The 20,266-nt window shown below is 36.4% G+C and overlaps 1 protein-coding gene across 37 annotated transcripts in view; it reads left to right on the top strand.

Annotated features, from left to right (window-relative positions):
• The window catches only part of ptprsa (protein tyrosine phosphatase receptor type Sa), a 361,627-nt gene extending 357,647 nt beyond the window's left edge, over positions 1–3,980 (top strand). For all 37 annotated transcript variants that reach the window (XM_067415256.1, XM_067415253.1, XM_067415250.1 and 34 more), the window contains one exon: positions 523–3,980. In XM_067415256.1, coding sequence (XP_067271357.1) covers positions 523–591 — 69 coding nt within the window. In that variant the 3' untranslated portion in view covers positions 592–3,980. The remainder of the gene's footprint in view (positions 1–522) is intronic.
• Positions 3,981–20,266: the final 16,286 nt, after the last annotated feature.

Below are 20,266 nucleotides of genomic sequence, written 5' to 3'. Positions count from 1 at the left end.
TGCGTAATATCACTGCGCCGCTGCACCCATGGCATGGCAGCAAAGACATCGATTCACTGATTCATAACCGTGCCAAACTGCTGAAAGCACGTGACTTTGGCGATCCGAATCATGAAACGATACGCTGATTCATAACGGTTCGAAGCTTTGTCTCCAAATCGGCCATCACTATAAGTCATTATTAAGTTTTTTTGCGAACAAAAACTCTTCTGGCCGCTTCATAAATGATTGTAGAGCCGCTGTAGTGAGATGGGCTTTGTAGCGACGTCTTTAGTGCCTTTATGGGTCTTGAGAGAGGAAATGACATTGGTGTCAATGAAGGCCTTTCTGAGCCATCGGATTTCAACACTAATATCTTCATCTGTGTGTGAAGATGAACGGAGGTCTGACGGGTATCCAAACACATTAGGGAGAGGAATTAATGACAGAATTTATATTTTTGGCTGAACTAACCCTTTAAAATCTGATCGACTGGCGATTTGAAGTAATGGCGAGCTGACGTCTGTGTTTTTCCCTCTACAGGACGAGTACCAGTTTTGCTATCAGGCGGCTCTGGAGTACCTTGGAAGTTTTGATCACTATGCAACGTAAAAAGCCATTTTTGTTTCCAACCCCCCCCACCCCTGCCCCACAATCCCCCTCCCCCCCAACAGCCTCCTGAGCCATAAAAACTTGCTTGAAAACATGAAACGATGACAACTATACCAATTTTTGTTCGAGGAATCGTCTTTCGGAACCAATCAAAACATGTCGTGAGAAACCCCAATTGGACGGCAACACTGGAGAAGCGCAAATGGATCCCAAATACTTCCACATCCCAAAATCATGATGGAGGAACCAAACGCATCGGCTCAGGCTGGAGGGTGGGAAAGATGTAGATGTCGGACCACTAACCTTACCTCAAGTGTGGAGGACAAACGTCGTTTCTTTCCAAACTAACTCTGTGAACATACTACGAAAAGACAGACAACGAAGGAAAAGCTGGTGCGATATGGCACACCCACAAATAAACGTCACCTGAGCACCTAATTGGTTGGTTGAAATCCTTCTTTGTTTACTAAATTGGAAACGTTTCCAATGAAATGGACATCTGTCAGTCTAGCAGCGGACGTCTTTGACGTCTTCAATGGAGAAGTTGAAGGAATGGTACAAACAAGACTTCTTTTTGCTGCTTGGGTTCAAGCCTCTCGTTTTGACACGTTGCCATTCGGACAAAATTGTGAGCCACTTTAGAAGCAATCTGAGGCGAACCGTTGAGAAAGTAACCCTCCTCTCGAAACCACTGGAGCACACGTCGTGAGGCGTTCTAGGAAATGTTTGAAACCTAATTGTGTCCCTAAACCACCATCAGTTTCTCGAGTGCTTTCAAGGACACGCAAGCAAACGTTTCCACCAATGTAGCTCCATCTCCAAGGTCTCGGGAGCCAATGGGAGCTTCAACTATGGCGAATCAGAGCGGAGGGACCACCACCGAAGCCTCAAATTGGTTCGCCGACTGGTCTCCGTTGTATTCGGTGCACCGGATAGGGGAAGCAATGACGTCTTGCTTTGGTACTTGGAGCGACCATCGTCCATTGCCATCGTTTGAAACGACTTTTTAATCTTACAACTGTGGTTTTTTTTTTGGTTTCGTTTTGCTCTTGATACCAAACATGCTGCTTTCGCTCCATTATGCTGTACGATGTGAAGAGTCCGATCTAACGGATGAAAGTGTGTGATTTACGTGCGTTGGTCCCACCTTCTCGGTCCACTTCCTAATGCCCCAGGATGAAACCGCATGCCCGACTTTATTTCATCACCATCGTCATTTCTGGTCGCTTTGGGAGTTCTTGCGTTCGTTTGTTGTTTTTTGGGGGGGAGGTGATTCTTCAATGGATTCTGGCTGACGAAGAGCAAGAAACGGGCATGGATTTGCGTCATGAAATTGCGGTACAACTATCTTGTGAATCTGTTGTTGTTGTAGGTGGGACTGTTCTACGCGCTCATGCATATGCGAATGAGGGGGAGGGGTCTCCCCTCCGCAGCCAGAGCTGATTGGCTGTTCTGGAGAATGCTTGAACCTGGAGTGTTCTGATTGGTGAGAGAACGAAAGGAGCCGTGTGTAATCTAATTTCCAAAAAGCCTTATTCTTGTAACATCATAGGGAAAAGAAAATACATTACTGTTTTATTATTTTGACTATTATCTTCTTAACAATCTTTTGATTTAGTGTTTTGTTTTTTTAACAAAGATACTGTACTCCATTTTTTTTATTAGCAAGAAAAATAACGCTCATTTTGCTCATATTATGTTAAAAGACATTCTATTTTTTCACTGTAGAAATGCTACGTGAGATGTGTTTGTGTGCATGTATACATAGACGAATGGGACATGAATGTATACATACACACTCACGATATATTTAAATGCAGAATATAAAGATGTATCCAAATCTTCATATGAATAGCCTTTTTTTCTTTTTTTGAAGTGGGCACTCATTTTTATACAACCATGAAATTATTGCGTGTATGAAATCATGAATGACTTTTTATTATTTTGTTTTGTTGTTTGACTTTTTAGGGAATGCAGAGATTTCCCATAAATCATTGCGGGGAAAACTTGTCCAATAATGAAGGATTTCAATCCTATTGTTATTCATCAATAGTATTAGCTAAAGTATTCATTTTATAAAAAAAATTAAAAAAAAGATGTGGAGCTGGTTTACTAAATAATGAATTGAACATTAATCCAAATTTTACTAAAAAATAAATAAAAATAACTCTAATTTTGTTACACCCACCTTTGTGAAAGCTTTCGTTTAGTTTTTTTTACTTTTCAAACCACCGAATGTTTGCTCGTTTGTTAGATATCAACTATGATCCTGAATATAATGCCTGTAAATAAACAAATATATATTATATGTATTTGTATAATTTGACCCACAAGATTTATGTCTTTGAACAATACTGAGATAAACAACAAAAAAACGTTATGCTAATGGGAACCTTCCACAGTTTTGAAAGAAGCTTTGTCTCACGCTAACAGCTCTGTTTATCTTTCTTCCCTTCATTCCACCTTTTTTTTTCCTGATCCATTTGTTCATGTATTTTTTTCCCAACTCTTCACTTTTTATTCTTATCTTAGCCTCCACACACTGCAGTCCAGTGGTGAGAGAAATCACAACGCTTCTCCTTTCCCCAAAAATACTTACTGGATCTTACACAAAACACACAAAAATATAGCTTCTCAATGAAATATGTCATCTCGAAATTAACCGTTTTTAGCCATAGAGCAGTACACATTGATTTTTTTCTCATTCTGAGTGATTCTTTTGTTATATTGGGATGAGTTAGCGTGCCCAGTGCCTATAAAACGCCATATGAGCAGCGAGAGCAAGTTGCCTTGAATTGGTTGAGCGTTTGGTAATTAGTTTCACGTCATTATTGTTAGTTTAAAGACACGCCCCTCTCTCACCACTGCCTCTGTGCTCCATCTTTTATTTAAATTGGAAGTTCATTGCAAAGCTCTATACGTTTACAAAAGCATGCCATGTTTCCTTCATTCGGGTTTTTAGGATTTTCCGTTAAGGGACGAAGCACGAGAGAACTTGGAATCTGGAAATTTCAACGCTGCCTTTTAAACTGTTGGAAGTTTTGTGCGTTTATAACGAACTTTTCCTCGGGAGGAAAAAAAAAAAACGCGAAGGACACTCGTGCGATCGGACTTGGACCTTTGACAACAGGAGCCAAACGTATGAACTGATTAGCGTACAAATAACGAAGAACCAATAATCAAAAGTGAACGTATTAATACCATGGCCAACAAAAAAGAAGAATGGAAGAAAAAAAAGCCAAACTTGGAACGTGAAAATTGTTTTTCTTTGTACGAAGGCCAAGTGCTATCGCTTTCAAACTGTTATTTCTGATGGACACAATAATTGGTTTGAAACCACTGTGTATGTAGATATGTTGACTTTGTATTAAAGAACTGTTGTCTGAAAACGATGGTGTGCCTCATGTTTAACACGTTTGGATTACATCTCCACAAGATCATTAAAATTTCATGAGCTCAGTTTTGACAAGGCAGATGGCAAAATTAAATTGCATATACGAGGACCAATCAGCTGTCATCGCACATGGCATCTCGACAGAACAATCAATTATTTCACAATCTGGCCTGATACCTGAATCGTAAACACATGCATACGCTCAACGTGCTTCATAATCTAACATCTCATCTCATCTCGATGCGTCAGGCCACCCGCGGCTCGCAGTTCTGTCATGCAAACGCTGTGTCGATTCTAGGAAACGTATAAAACACTCACCTAATTGTTTTAACATCCAATCAGGGGCGTGGGGGGGGGGGTTAGGACGATTCTAAGGGCCCATGAACTTTTGGGAACCCCAGAGATCGGTTTTTATAACAGTACTAGTAGTAATGAAATATAAACTGTAAATGTATAATCTACCAGAGTAACAAATAAAACAACATGATGTCTTATTTCTGCATTTCTGACAAAAAAAAAGCTGAATTTATCCTCATTACTCCAGTCTCAAGAGTCACATAATCCTTCAGAAATCATTCTGATATGAGGATTTGATGATCAACAAACATTTTTGATTATTTAACCTATTAACTGTCACCCCCCTTTTTGAAAATATACATGAAAATTCACTATCCAAACTTAAATGGTTGCAATTCAAGAACGCTTTGGAATACGAACGCAATTTGAAGTTGATATCACAAAAATTAAAGTTCCCATGAGGTTTTGTTTAGGTGTTGTACCACAAATAGCCACCGGGTGTCATTGAAATTCCATTGATATTTTTAAATGCAATTTCCTGTGTCAAATTAATATATTTTTGTCCAAATATCTCAAAACAGTTTTCAGATATAGAACCGTGAGACTCAGACCTTTCCGACGATATGTGTTTTGTCAAGATAAGAAAAGGTTTTTATTATAAAATAGTTTTAAAAAATATGAAACATTCGCCTTATTCACCTGGCGGCCATTTTGAAAACTCTAACGCCGTTGTGGGGTACACAAACCCGGAAGCTGGACTCCGATACAGTACTAATCAATAGCAGCATTCTGTTTCACTCACTTTCTGCCTGCTGTGTGTAACAAAATCATGTAATGCATCACTGATAATATGTTTTCACTGATAATATGTAATAAGTTTTCATTTGTTAATGTTTTTTAATTTTCCTCCTAATGTAATTTCTAATGTTCTGCCCTTTTCTGGTACGTTTTTCCATACTTACGATATACAAGCAGGCCATTTGTATTCCTCCATACCAATAAATGTACATAGTTACCATTTACAAACCTAGACCAGTATGCCTATCAATGTGTTTGAATGACTTATTTCTTTCTGATGTTCTGACCAGTTGTTAAGTTATGAAAGACATCATCCATGTGTCATAAAATTGTACTTTATTCTTTAGATAAATGGACATTTTATTTTACATATATGAAGATCCAGTAGCTTATACATACACATATCTCCCACATGTAAATTACCTGTATCAACTATAATACTGATCTGCCCACGTTGACACTATATGATAGATTAAAATAAGATGATAACATCACCGTTTTCTCCAGAATGACTGCAGCCGAATCAAATTTTGTTGCAATATTGTCCTGTTTAACACCGTTAAGCTGCTTTGGAACAATCGGTATTGTAAAAGCGCTAAATAAAGCTGACTTGAAATGTCCCAGTCTTGCTATTGCTTGAGCCTTTCGAACTTCGTCTGTAGTAAAATGCAGAAATTACGACCAGGATCCCTTCTGGTATTTTTTTAAATCCACTCTCCATGTAATCCCTTATCCTCCGGAAAACGATGAAAGGTTTGTCCTCTGTAGGATTTTTTCCTGAGTGATGAAGTGCAGTGAAACAGAATGCTGCTGCTGATAAGTACTGTATCGGAGTCCAGCTTCCGGGTTTGTGTACCCCACAACGCCGTTAGAGTTTTCAAAATGGCCGCCAGGTGAATAAGGCGAATGACGACGCCACTTGGGGAGGAGCCCGCTAGAATAATTTTGAGCAACGTTTCCATGCTAACACAAGGTCCGATTTCAAAACGGTTTTCACAGGATGAATCTTGAGTTCATAAGCTTTCGAATGATATATAGTTTGTCAACATTAGATCAGGATAAATATAGGATATAATTGTTTTAAACATGCAGTGGCAGATGGGCCCACCGGTGGGCCAGTGACAGTTAACAGGTCAATGAATAGAAAGTTCAAAAGAACAGCATTTATCTGAAATATAAAGCTTTTGCAACATTATAAACGTCTATACTGTCACGTGATCAATTTAATGCATCCTTGATGAATAAATTCTGTATTAACTTAAGTTATTTTCTCACAAAAAGACAAAAAAAGTTTCTATTCATCAAATAATCCTAAAAAAATGTTTTACACAACTGCTTTTAACCTTAATGCTTCTTGAGCCGTGAATCCTCCTAAGAGATTGATTAGTTAAGGACACTGAAGATGAGTAATGATGATAAATTCAGCTTTAATCACAGGAGTAAATTACACTTTACTATATTCACATAGAGAAGTTATTTTTCATTTGAATAATATTGCACAATATTAGTTTTTTTGTATTTTAATAACATAAATGCATCAATGGTGAGCAGAAGAGACTTCTTTAAAAACATTTTTAAAAATCATACCGTTCTCAAACTTTTGTTTGAGTAGAGTATATATAATTAAATGGTTGACAATGATTTTGGATCGCTATATGTTTGTTTGGGTACGATGGAGGCCCAAGCTCATATTCTTTCATAGGGCCCAAAATTGCTAGCTACGCCCCTGCATCCAATTATATGCATAAGTGATCAGGGTCCGTATTACAGAAATATCTTAACTTTAGAATCCTATCTTATCTGTTTGGCAATTTCAGTTAGGACCGAATTTAGTTACATTTATTACAGAATGACATTTCTTAAATGCATAATCCTAAACTATGGATAGGAAACGGGTATTACAGAAGCATCCTAACTCGACAAAAAATCCTAAAAGCTGTCTTAACTTTAGGACAACCCCACTGGTGTACTTATCTCAAACCTTTTAGAAATCCAGCGCCGTTAAAAATCACAGTTTACAAATAATTTTCGAGAGAGCGTTACATTTATTAATTATATAATACGAAGAGCAGCAATGTTTTAATGGTGGAGATACCTTTGGAAGACCCAGCTAGCGCTGTGCTTTGATGATAAAATGCTTGTAACGTTAAATATTATACAGACTCCCACGACACATGATTTTGCAGGTAGTTGACAAATTGCGACCAACATTACCGAGCCGTCACGGAGCATATAGCCTACCGGTCCACTGTGGCATAAAGTCGCTGGACGTATTCACAAATCTAAGGATCGTCTCTAAAGTTACATACGATACGACATACACATTTCTTAATTTAATAGCGTTTGAACGGACTATGTAAAAGGTGTGCATCATAGCTCACACATAGATGAACACCTTACAGTTGGTTTTGATACCGTCATTCCGTTCAAATGTAGGGCTGGGAATCGATTCCAAAAAGAATCGATTCCTCGATTCCTAGGCGTTGGGAATCGAGAGTCGATTCCAACGTTTGGAATCGATTCCATCTCGGGGAATCGACTCCTCTTTATTCACTTGTCTCTCGCTTACTAATAATGATTGGAAGTCTATTTATTTTTTGCAAAAGGTTCTTTTGAACACTTGGTTTCAAATTACGAGTTAAAAATAAAGCAATTCAGCGTTTTTTTGCGTCATTGTGTGATGGCGTCACTAGAACGTAATTCTAACTACTTATTTTTATGGTATGAAACGTTCAAATCGAGCCATATGAGAACGCATATCGCTGATTATTACTATACCTCTCCTTCACTTAGTTTAATAGTGTTTATTGTCATTGTTTCCTTCTGTGATGCTGCATCGTGGACAAGTTTGCCACATTTTGCACACAAAAACTCTGTTCTGTTACCCACAACGGTAGGTTTTGAGCGCTGCTTACAGATGCAGATGTGAGGGTCTTATTTTAATTTTCTATTTTCTTTTATTTTCATTAATCCATTGATAACAGAAAGAAAATGCGCCTAGTACAGCTTATGACCGAGTCTATGTTGCTATAGTAATGAACGCAACTTGCTCGCGCATCTGATTGACAAATAAACTGCGCACTCTTATATAATTTTTTTTCTTTAATATTGTGGTTATTTTACCTCGTATATTCTGTGCAAGCACTTATTTGAATGTAGTCATTTAACTTAACTGTGCACATGCATTTTAGACATGTCATGTAGTTTTAAACATGCAATAAATGCACATCCATGAATAATGTGCTATCCTTTTGATTTATTAGGCTAAATCGTATTTACTTCTGGGCTATATGGGCCATTTCAGGAGAATCCATCATTTAAAATTCATCAGAGTTATGGAAACGTATCATCATTTTACAAATAAAGTTTCAGAGAAGGATACTTTCTACATCCTTGTATCCTGCGGTCACTCCGGAACTAGGTTCACCATCGATTTTGTTAAAAAAAAGAAGAATCGAAAAGGAATCGAAAACAACAGTGGGGAATCGATTCTTGGAATCGACTCCGTCGATTCAGGAAACAGGAATTGGAATCGGAATCGATTCCAAAAATTTCGGAATCGACCAGCCCTATTCAAATGTTATTCAAGTAAGAAATGTGTACCAATACAGACAGTCCCTACATTTGCGAATATCTAACGTTTTCTTGTCTTTATTTTTTTTTATTTTTTTTAAAGGTGATTAATAAAACACGCTTTAACTTTTCAAAATTATCAAAATATAAATTTCTTCCGCACTGGAATTAAAAAGCACACCGTTTCTCCTTTTTGATTTTAGGTTTACCTCAGAAGCAGTTTGCGAGTTATTGGTTGCTTGGCAACAGACCTGAGAGTTGAGGAACTCGATTTCCTAACTACAGAAAAGATGAGATTTTGTAAGATAGGATAAGATTCCTAAATCAAGTTAAGATTTGCTTCTGTAATACGAAATTGTGACAAATCCTAAATTAACTTATCATATCGGATAGAACTGTAATACGCCCCCTGAACTCTTTTATTTGAAAATTCCAGAATGAATGATCTTTTCACTTCGTGGTAGGTTTGTATTGTGCCGGCTTGTGTTAATATCACGTCTGAAGCTTCAACAAATGCCACTGGGTTTGCCAGGAGGCTTGAACTTTTCACCTGATGCTATTTTCTGTGTGTTCAGTGTGCGATGCGGTTTCTCTGAAGACGGTCGAGAGAGCAAGACATGTTTTTATGTTCAGCATGAATTCAAAAAGACTTTTGTGATGCATGTAGAGTCTGATTTGTTGTTGTTCCGGGAACCCCTGAGGTTTGATTGGGTCACACACAACACGTTTTTCTATTGCACTGCACTACTTCTACTTTTCTCATTTATTTTCTATATAAATGCACTAGAGTCTAGTGACTAGACGGTAGGGGTGTGCGATAAAAATAATAATAAATAAATATAAAAAAGTAAGTAACCTGGTTGCCTTATTTTTATTTTATTGAAATTAAAAATTTGAGCTTACAATGAAGGAAATTTGTTTAATAAATAGAAACTCAAAATATTATTGTATCTGAACCACATAAAAAATGTGATAAATCATGAAAATAGCACTATTTGGCTGCGTCATCAGAAAGAAAGAAAAAACACAATTAGCCAATATGCTTACAAAATCTTTTATTAATATTTTAATAAAGGTTGTCGAATCTAAAAAATGTTCATTGTATTAACTTAAAATTTCAATGAACTCTAAATTTTAAGGCAACCAGGTAACTTTTTTTCTAAATAATTTTTTACAGTATATATATATATATATATATATATATATATATATATATATATATATATATATATATATATATATATATATATATATATATCAAAGTTTTGGGAGACAATTTAACAATATATTATGGGGTTTTTTTACCTTTTATAACGATTGATGATTTAAAACATGAAAAGATAGCAGCAAATCCCTGTTAAAGCTCCACTGTGTGATATTTCCCCCATCTAGCGGTGTAAAGGTAAATGACCATCCAGTGAATATTAGTTTCTGTTCCTCTCAATTCTGATGTCGTTTTTAACTCCTACGGTGGCTGATTTAGTCCAAGATTAACACGGCAATCCCCCTCTTCACATTCGACACGGTGCCAGCGAGTGTTAAAACGCGAAAGGCGAAGCTTGAATTTACGGGTATGTCCCTCTTTGGCTAATCTATACATCATAAAAGTGCATCCGTCCATCCATCTTAAAAGTGCATCCATTCATCCATCATAAAAGTGCATCCATCCTTCCATCTTAAAAGTTAATCCATCATAAAGTGCATCTATCCATCATAAAAGTGCAATTTATAACATATGCACTCAAAAAAATGCTGGGTTAAAAACAACCCAGGTTGGGTTGAAAATGAACAAACCCAGAAATTGGGTTGTTTGAACTGAGTGATTGGAGCCATTCAAACAACCCAATTTCTGGGTTTGTCTATTTTCAACCCAACCTGGGTTGTTTTTAACCCAGTATTTTTTAGAGTGGTATACAGTCGTAATGTCACACTACCAAGAGTGTGTTTTCCTGAATACCATTACGATTGAAAACATGACACTGATTTCATAGACAGTTTCATAAACAATTATTTAACATTAGGTCACTTAGATTTTAGATGTAATATTGACTGTTTTTGTTCTGTTTCAGCAGCGAAAATAGATCACAGCAGAACCATAACGCATCTCACAGCAACTGTGTGTGAGTTACTGAACGATTCAGCTTTGAATGAATCGGTTGAATCAAAGATTCAATAACATGTTCATAACGACTGCCTCATTCTTGAATGAATCAACCGTTTGAACGAATCGACTCAATGACTCGCTCATTAAAAAAATATATCAAATATGCAGATTTAAATATGTTAAAGTTGATTGAACACTGGTGAGAATATTGATTCAGAATAAATTATATTTACAACACCCACACACACACACACACACACACACAAATTCAGACAAGCAACTGTTTTACTCAGACAAGTGATAGACAAATTTAGCACATGAACAGGCATAATGTCAAGCCCTGTAAAGTCATAAAGTTCTGCATAATTAAGGGCGTGGCCAATTTGAGTGACAGGTGGATAGCCGTTTGTCTGCTGTCTGTTAGTCGTCAGCTAAAGCCCCGCCCACGTCCCGCCTCTTTGCCCATTTTCAGTTATCCGTAAGTGATGTGCTGTGACGCTTTGCCAAGATGGCAACGGCAGACTTTACGCCAACTTGACGCCTCAAAAACTCTCTTCAGAAACCTATGGATGATGTCACGGACACCACGTCCATAATTTTCAACTAGGGCTGCGATATATATTTAAATTATCGAAAGATCGCAAATGTATATATCGCAACGATACGCAATATCTGAATGATTTTAATAGGCTACTTAACATTATGAAAAAGTGTCTGTTTTAGGTCGACGCTGCGACGCATAGAGCAGAGAATAGACTGGGCTCACGACTTTTACTTATGAGACTTGCTTGATGTTAAAAAGAGTTATTGAACGCAATAACTGCGAAAAACAACGACTTGCAGTCTCGAGTTGTCTGACACACACACACACACACACACAGGTTGCCTCGCTGAAAGCGCGTGATCCCTTCAGTTTAGTTTCGTGTCTGCATTACATTTGCAATTATATTTTTTGTTTACATTGATGTTAAAAATTATATTGTCAGATTTGTGACATTAATTTTTTGCTAAAAAACTGCTGGTCGCTTTCAGAAGTTTTAGCAACGCTTTCTTTTCCCAGAAAGAATGTGAAACACATAAATGGTATCACTCTCAGTTTAATTTTGTTTGTTTTTTTATGTCATTTAAATAGATTTTACACACTAATTGCAATATCGTATATCGCATATCGAATATCGCATTATTTAACAAGTTATCGAATGTCGCATTTTTCTTCAATATCGCACAGCACTATTTTCAACGTAGCTACTTATGAGTTCCTATTCTGTTGGTTTAGACCCTACTCTAAAGTAGGCGTTAGTTTATTTCCCCCAAAAGGTGTTCCTATTGTAAAAATGGAGTGCAAACGCGCCAAAAGTGGGAACTTCCCGCCATTATTTATTGGAACCTCTATTGTGAAAGCCACTTGTGTAAAGCTAGACAGGGATATGACCATTGTGCTCGTGCATAAAAGTTTCATTTTTATGGTCACTAGACCATGTGGGGTTTATTTTTCATTCCACCGCCTTGTGTCGCATTTTTTAAACCGCAAAAACCCACCCAAAGAATCTTAATTTTTCTCTAGACGATTCAAGAGAGAAGGTGAAGGAGATCCAGGGCTAATTGCTTTTCTCGTCAATCATCTAACTCATTAGCACTGTTCCTCTGGAGCCCATCAAAGCACCGTTTGCATCAGAGCAGCCAAAAGCCATGGAAATTTCTTATAAATGAGAAAGAAGTAAATTGGACCGTCCGCCGCCCGTGGCAGAGCTGAGCTACAAATGGCACATCAATTGAATCAAGGCATGGAAAAGTAATCCTGGAGAAAGAGCCCGACATCATCTTTGGGAGATGAGCAAGATAGAATGCATTTTGCTCAGAATAATTGCTTCAATGCACTTGTATTCGGATCTAATCAAGGCTGAATTCTTTCAAATGCATTTGATATAGCAATGGGTTGATTTGTTTTCAGGTCTTTTGGTTTAACAGAGCACTGATTCTTGAGACGAGGGACAAAACTGTTTTATATTAGAAAACACCAATATTTACACTTTAATGCGCATCAAAATTATCACTAGAATATTTGCACGTTGTACACCATTTTATTAAACTAATCACACACTCCCTCTGAACAACCTGTAAGAACACGTTTGTTTCACTTTTCATTTAAAAAGTCTTTTCACAGCTGTACATTTTCTATAATGAAAATATTTTACAATTGTGACAGCATCGAAGTCAGTCTTCATCTCCATATTTTGCCTGGTAGGAGTTCTGACAAGTCCAAATTGAGAGATAAAGTCAATATAATACATATTTATGTCACTTTGTATGTTATAATTTCGACTTTTAAGACTTGGTGGAGATGTGTTTCCATATCATCACCTCCATTACAGATGTTTCAAAACGGTTTAGTAGCTTATAGCTGCTTATATGATCACGTTACCGAATTCAGCTTTAAGTACCTCAGTAACAGAAAGCGGGAGGTTTCCGTTATGCTAATCCAATTCTTATGCGACCTTAACCGAGACCTTTTTTGGGGGGAAGCAAATGACTTTTCTTTCTGAAAATTCGCTTGAATACACTTAAGGTTTATCTCGGCGAGAGGAGAGTGGCTGCTCTCCGAGTTTATTATGCAAATTAGACAATTTGACAGATTGCACGCAACCCTTCATAATCACTGTTCATGGACGACTGGCTGCAGCACGAGCCGTTTCTCTGAGTTTATACGGAGCTTCTGGGCTCTTTTAACTACATATGTTCTCAAAAAACACTTTCACGGCATTTACAGAGCGTTATATATCCAAACATTATGGGTCAACAGCTTTTACATTGCCCTGCACAAACCAGCCGTCACCAGCTTCACTGTGGGCTTTTGCTGTATTCTTTCATAACTCTTAAATTACTTAAAACCTTCAAATATTGTCTGCTAACTGTAATACCAAAATAATGGAAATGTTTAAAGTACATTCATTAGCTAACGTTGTGGCAAATAAGAAAAAGATCAATATGAATACAGCTCCGGTCGCAGAAACGTAAACAGAAAAGGCGGTTTAAGGGTGTTTCTGCAACTACGGGCACTTTTGACTATCCCAATTTTTAAAAAATCAACCTCTATGAATTTACATTTTAACCATCATGGTCTGTAATACATATGACAATGTACACAAAATGTAATGTAGTCGTTAAGATTTTAATCTGGAACATGTTTATTTTTTATGTTTTTTGGGTCATCTTCTTAAAAAGTGTCCTTACCGCAACGTTACAATAACGTTCATTTCATACATTTTACTTTATTCGTTTCTATAAAAAATTATCATATTTAAATAGCTTTTTCGAATTTTATGTAGTTTTGTAAATACTGCATATTGATATTTCAAAAATAATAATATACAAAATAGGGAATTTCATGTTTTTTTCTATGCCATGTAAAAAATGTACAGTAACCTTAGATGTCAATTGTTTCCATACGCACAAAATGTAACATTTATTTTTTGGTGACAGATTTTGCCATTTCAATGTGTAAATCATGACAGCTTAAGTGTTAAAATATTTTTTTTTGCAAATAAAAATGTGTAAAAAAATAGAAATAGAGCAGTGCTGCGGTAATGACATCTTGTGTCGGTAAGGACACAATGTTAAAGTGCCACGAAATCAAAAACAAGCTAAAGAACAACAGTAAAAGAAACAGGTATTGCATGCAAGAAACTGCAAAACTGCTATTAAATAACTCTTGTAATTAACTCTTTTCACTGCTTTAAAAACATTGTCTCATAAAGTTGATGCTGCACAAACCTTAGAAATAAAATAAACAAACACAAACCCATAGGACTAACAACATCTCACCAAAACATTTTTTCTCATTAATATACACACAGGAACCCATATTGTCAGAAAAACACAGAATTGTTGACATTTTTGCAGATTTATTAAAAAAGAAAAACTGAAATATCACATGGTCCTAAGTATTCAGACCCTTTGCTCAGTATTTAGTAGAAGCACCTTTTGATCTAATAGCCACGAGTCTTTTAGGGAAAGATGCAACAAGTTATTCACTCCTGGATTTGGGGATCCTCTGCCATTCCTCCTGCAGATTCTCTCCAGTTCTGTCAGGTTGGATGGTAAATGTTGGTGGACAGCCATTTTCAGGTCTCTCCAGAGATGCTCAATTGGGTTTAAGTCAGGGCTCTGGCTGGGCCATTCAAGAACATTTTAGGGTCATTGTCTTGTTGGAAGGTGAACCTTCGGCTCAGTCTGAGGTCTTGAGCACTCTGGAGAAGGTTTTCATCCAGGATATCCCTGTACTTGGACGCATTCATCTTTCCCTCTTTATCGATCCCTCGTCCCTGCAGCTGAAAAACACCCCCACAGCATGATGCTGCCACCAACATGCTGGGGATATTTTTCTCCACACATACTGCTTAGAATTAAGGCCAAAAAGTTCTATCTTGGTGTCATCAGACCAGTGAATCCTTATTTCTCACCATCTTGGAGTCCTTCAGGTGTTTTTTAGCAAACTTTCATGTGTCTTGCACTGAGGAGAGGCTTCGGTCGGGCCACTCTGCCATAAAGCCCCGACTGGTGGAGGGCTGCAGTGATGGTTGACTTTCTACAACTTTCTCCCATCTCTGGAGCTCAGCAGCCGTGATCTTTGGGTTCTTCTTTACCTCTCTCACCAAGGCTCTTCTCCACCGATAGCTCAGTTTGGCCAGACGGTCATCTCTAGGTAGGATTCTGGTCTTCCCAAACGTCTTGCATTTAAGGATTATGGAGGCCACTGTGCTTTTAGGAACCTTAAGTGGAGCAAAAATGTTTTTGTAACCTTGGCCAGATCTGTGCATTGCCACAATTCTGTCTCTGAGCTCTTCAGGCAGTTCCCTTGACCTCATGATTTTCATTTGCTCTGACATGCACTGTGAGCTGTAAGGTCTCATATAGACAGGTGTGTGGCTTTCCTAATCGAGTCCAATCAGTATAATCAAACACAGCTGGACTCAAATGAAGGTGTAGAACCATCTCAAGGATGATCAGAAGAAATGGACAGCACCAGAGTTAAATATATGAGTGTCACAGCAAAGGGTCTGAATACTTAGGACCATGTGATATTTCAGTTTTTCTTTTTCTTTTTTATCGGCAAAATGCCAACAATTCTGTGTTTTTCTGTCAATATGGGGTGCTGTGTGTACATTAATGAGAAAAAAATGAACTTAAATGATTTTAACAAATGGCTGCAATATAACAAATACTTTTCGTACCTACTATTTTATATATATATATATATATCAGTACTAATACTATCATTTAATTAAAAAAAAAAGTAAAGAAAAACCTTGAATTTGTCTGTACCGCGACACAAGGTCTTTACCGCAACACCTCAATTTGCTGCGGTAAAGACATGTTGCGGTAATGACATTTTTGCTAATATTTTAGCTAATTGCAGCTAGCAAGGCCTACTACATTAGTTTTGTCTCTTAGTATCTCAATATACAATAATTCAACAGTAATATACATTTATTTTTAAAATTTTGTCCAAAATACAGTTATTAAGCTGAATGGTAAGGACGCACAATAAATACTAGAGCAGAAAAGATAATGTTTACCTAATTTTTTTGGCATCTTCTGAGTGAGGTAGTGTGGTGGCCCAGTCTGTCAGCAATGTGCTCAAGTGATAATTTCTGTTTCCATAAAAACTAGACTTGTTTGTGTTTGATGACATTTCATAATAAAAGCTTTTTATCATTGTTGCGGTAAGGACTCAAAAGTGTGGGACAGGCACATTTAGTTAAAAAAAAAATCATAAAAAGGATCAGTAAATAATACAAAGAATTTTAAGATGATTTAAATGAATCTGTATATTTTACAAGTCCATTTGAAATATTATCAAATTTTAATTCAATTAGCTTATGTTATGTATCTCAACATTGAGACCACAGGTGTGGGACACGAACAAAAATGGTGTTTTGAGCTATAAACGCTTCATAATATTATATTAAATCACATTATTCAGTAATTATATTTTTTGTCAAGGTGTGTAATGGCACTGTGAATATATTTATAAAGCATCATATGACAAATTTTAACATAAATCTAAAATTTCACTGCTGGGACTTAAAAGTGCCCAAACACCCTTAAACCGTTCAGAAATAACGTTTTTAATTATTCAAATGTCTCAAAACCGTTAAGTTATACTTTTTCCTTAGGTAATTATCTAGTTTACACAGCACATGTGCAATTATCTTGTTATTCGAAGATGCTAATTTGTTCATGTTGCTCTGTACATGTTTTAGATTTATAAAGACAGCTAAACAATTAATGTGCGTTTCATAATTGCTTGTTATGGCGTTTTTCTCTGTTTTGAATGTTAAAGAATGTTATCAAGTGTTGTGCTTCATTGTGTCCTATGCTAAAGTGAAAAGGGGAGATTAGGGCTTTTTTAAGTTTGTAATAAAATCACTTAGGCTACGTGCTAAATGTTTTCATTTTACTCACGGCATTGCCATTGCGCGCTCTCTCTCTCTCTCTCTCTCTCTCTCTCTCTCTCTCTCTCTCTCTCTCTCTCTGGGGATTTATTTTAGTTTTATTCACTATCTTGACACTGTGCTGCCCTCTTGTGACAGACACTGGTAGCTCATTTAGGAAATGATTTACTGTAAAACGAAGCCCAAACGATTTAATGTAGGGACATGTTGCTCATGACCCTAAAGATGCTTTTTATAAGAAATAATTTAAACTTGATGAAATAACAATCATGTGGAGACGAGCTTTCATATTATTCATATACAGTTCTTTCCCAGACTAAAATGTATGTTTGAGCTGTTTTACCTGTAATCATATCATAAAATGCCTATATCAGTGCCATTGTTTTGTCTCAAGATGCACACCATGCAGTAATGTTTTTTTTGTTTTTTTGTTTTTTTTCGAATTAACTGAAGCTTAATCCTTGCTTAATCTACTCTGTGAAACCGGACCTATGGGTTCTATTCCTACTGTATTTAATATGTCACAGGTTTTAAAAAAGCTAATGTGGATTAAGAGGATCACGGATATGGCAACATTATGCAATAGGCTATAATTGCATAATAAACTGGTATGAGATGTAATATGACATGATATTACCACATGAAAAATAGGCTACTATAGAATATAGTAATATTACTTTATACTATACAGTGTTTTTGAACCATAGCCTACTAGTGAAGATATTTCAGTAAATTGTAGTATATTATATTATTTGCTACACTTTAGCCTAGTATATTTACTATATGGTTTAACAACACTATTTACTTGAGTAATTTTACTACGGTATTTTTTTTTTATTATTATTTGATTTTTTGGGGATAATTTCATTCTCATTATATAATATTATTGCGTCTTACCTTACCACCTGTCTCAGGTGTTTCCCAGCTTTCAAACCAAAGGCATGCTGGGATAGACTCCTGCACTCCAGCCTACAGAAATTGAAACCAGAGTGGATGGATGGATGGATGGATGGATGGATGGATGGATGGTGTCAATTTACAGTACATGTGAATCATTAGATAAGATAAGACCAGCCAAAAGAGTTCCACAGGACTTATGGCTAACATATGGGCAAGGCTCTTTCAAAGTTACGAACAAATTTACTTAAAGTACATTCTTGTCTTAATTAATGTCCTCTAAACATTAGCACAAAATGTTGTTCAATAAAACGTTTTGGTTTGGAATGTTATTACTTGTTTCAGAACGTTCAAAGAACATTGAAAAGTCGGCTAATACAGAATGTTTTCATGGCGTTCTTATCGCGTATTTTAGTTAGCCTGGGCAGTTTTATTGTGTCAGATGGTAACGGTCCTTTGAAACGTAGGCTACCATATTTAGTTATATTTCCAAAAACACCTTATGTTCACACAGCCTACTAGTGCTCACAGAGAATGTACTGCCATGGTAGGCCTATATTAAAAGGTTTACAGCAATGGTACAAAACTTGATCATATTAAAGCTGTCTGCAGGTCATGTTCTGAGCTTCCTGCTAAACACGATAAGAAGTTCCAACAGTGACTTGTTTTGAAAAACGCCTATATTCACAGTTATTTAGACTTCAGGCCCGTTTATTTATTTTGTGAAGCATTTCCTCCAGCAGTTCAGAGGTCAGAATTCCTCAGTAGCAGCCCTGTTTAGTATTATTATGTGGTCTGAGTTTATTGCTGAAGGCACTTAAGAGTTAGCCTGTATAGCTAGTTTGAACATGTCTGGGGATTTTTGTGCGATAATTACCGATCAGTGCCAGTTTTGTGGTAATACGAATGTTTGCTTTGTTTGTCTTCGTTCGCATGTCAAACTAAACATGATGTGGTCTAAATAGGTTTACAGCGCGCTAAACGTGAGTGTGGATTGACGCGACCGACGCATGCGCAGTAGCGCTGGAGTAATGTGTAAACAATCCATTCGCTTTTTATGTGTTTAAGAGTTTAAGGGTAACACTTTATAATAATGCTCCGTTATTAATAGATAACTATGCAGGATAATGCAGGACTAGCACTACATTAACACTTCAGCTACTACTGTTAACTAATATAGAAACCAGCTGAACTAATCAGTAATATTCAGGACTAAGATCCTTATAGGTAATTAATAATTACTGACTGAGATTAGCCTCATTAATAACTATTAAAAAACTGACCAATTATCACATTATTGTGTGTCTGAGATGTAATTAATCATATTCTTTACTCTGAATAAAGTCATAAAATGCTTCACTAATTACTTAAGTGTTACCTCGTCATTACGCAGGAGCTACTGGTGATCTGGACCTTTAGTTTAAAGTGGAAAATGTTTTATTCTTAAAAATAATACTCCAGATCACCAGTAGTCCTTGAAGAGTGATTGGGTAGTTGAATGACTTTATTCAGAGTAACAAATGACTATTTTTAAGAACTACTAGTGATCTAACAATGTTTTCCACTTTAAAATAATGCTCCAGATCTCTAGAAGTTCCTGAATAATGACTAGATAACACTTAAGGAATTAGAATATAGCCTATAAGATTACCATGTATCATTAAATAATGCTTTAAATGTGCTGAAAGTTTGCATATATTCAACAAATTATACATGTAATGTCGATATATATATAAACATAATCGAGATGGTGCTTTACATGTCACTTCTTTCTTTGTAGCCTTTTTATAGCCTATTGCTGAAAAGAGACTATTCCAAGTAGTCTAATATGAATAATATTAGTTTTAGATGAATTATAACACTAAGACAGTGTTTAAAATGTCCCACACACACTGTAAAAAAATCCAACTTATGTGTTGTATGACAAATTCAGCTTTTAAAGTTTATTCAACTAGTTATCCGCACATTATTTGGTACAACTAATTGTCCTTAAGTTGAGAAAACTCAAAAATGTTCTTCAGCTGGATGCCTTAAACTTGTAAGTTTTCTCAACTTTTTTTTCTTTTTTTTTCAGTGCAGATATTCTTCGTGTTGATTTGGATGTTTTTAGTGTGATTCGGCTTATAAATCATACAGGATGAGTTTTTTTTAGAAAGC

The sequence above is a fragment of the Pseudorasbora parva genome, chromosome 14 (genome assembly GCF_024679245.1).
Source record: "Pseudorasbora parva isolate DD20220531a chromosome 14, ASM2467924v1, whole genome shotgun sequence".
In the NCBI taxonomy this organism is placed as follows: domain Eukaryota; kingdom Metazoa; phylum Chordata; class Actinopteri; order Cypriniformes; family Gobionidae; genus Pseudorasbora; species Pseudorasbora parva.
Note: the sequence above shows the minus strand (reverse complement) of the source record. Positions and strands in the feature narration are given on the sequence as shown.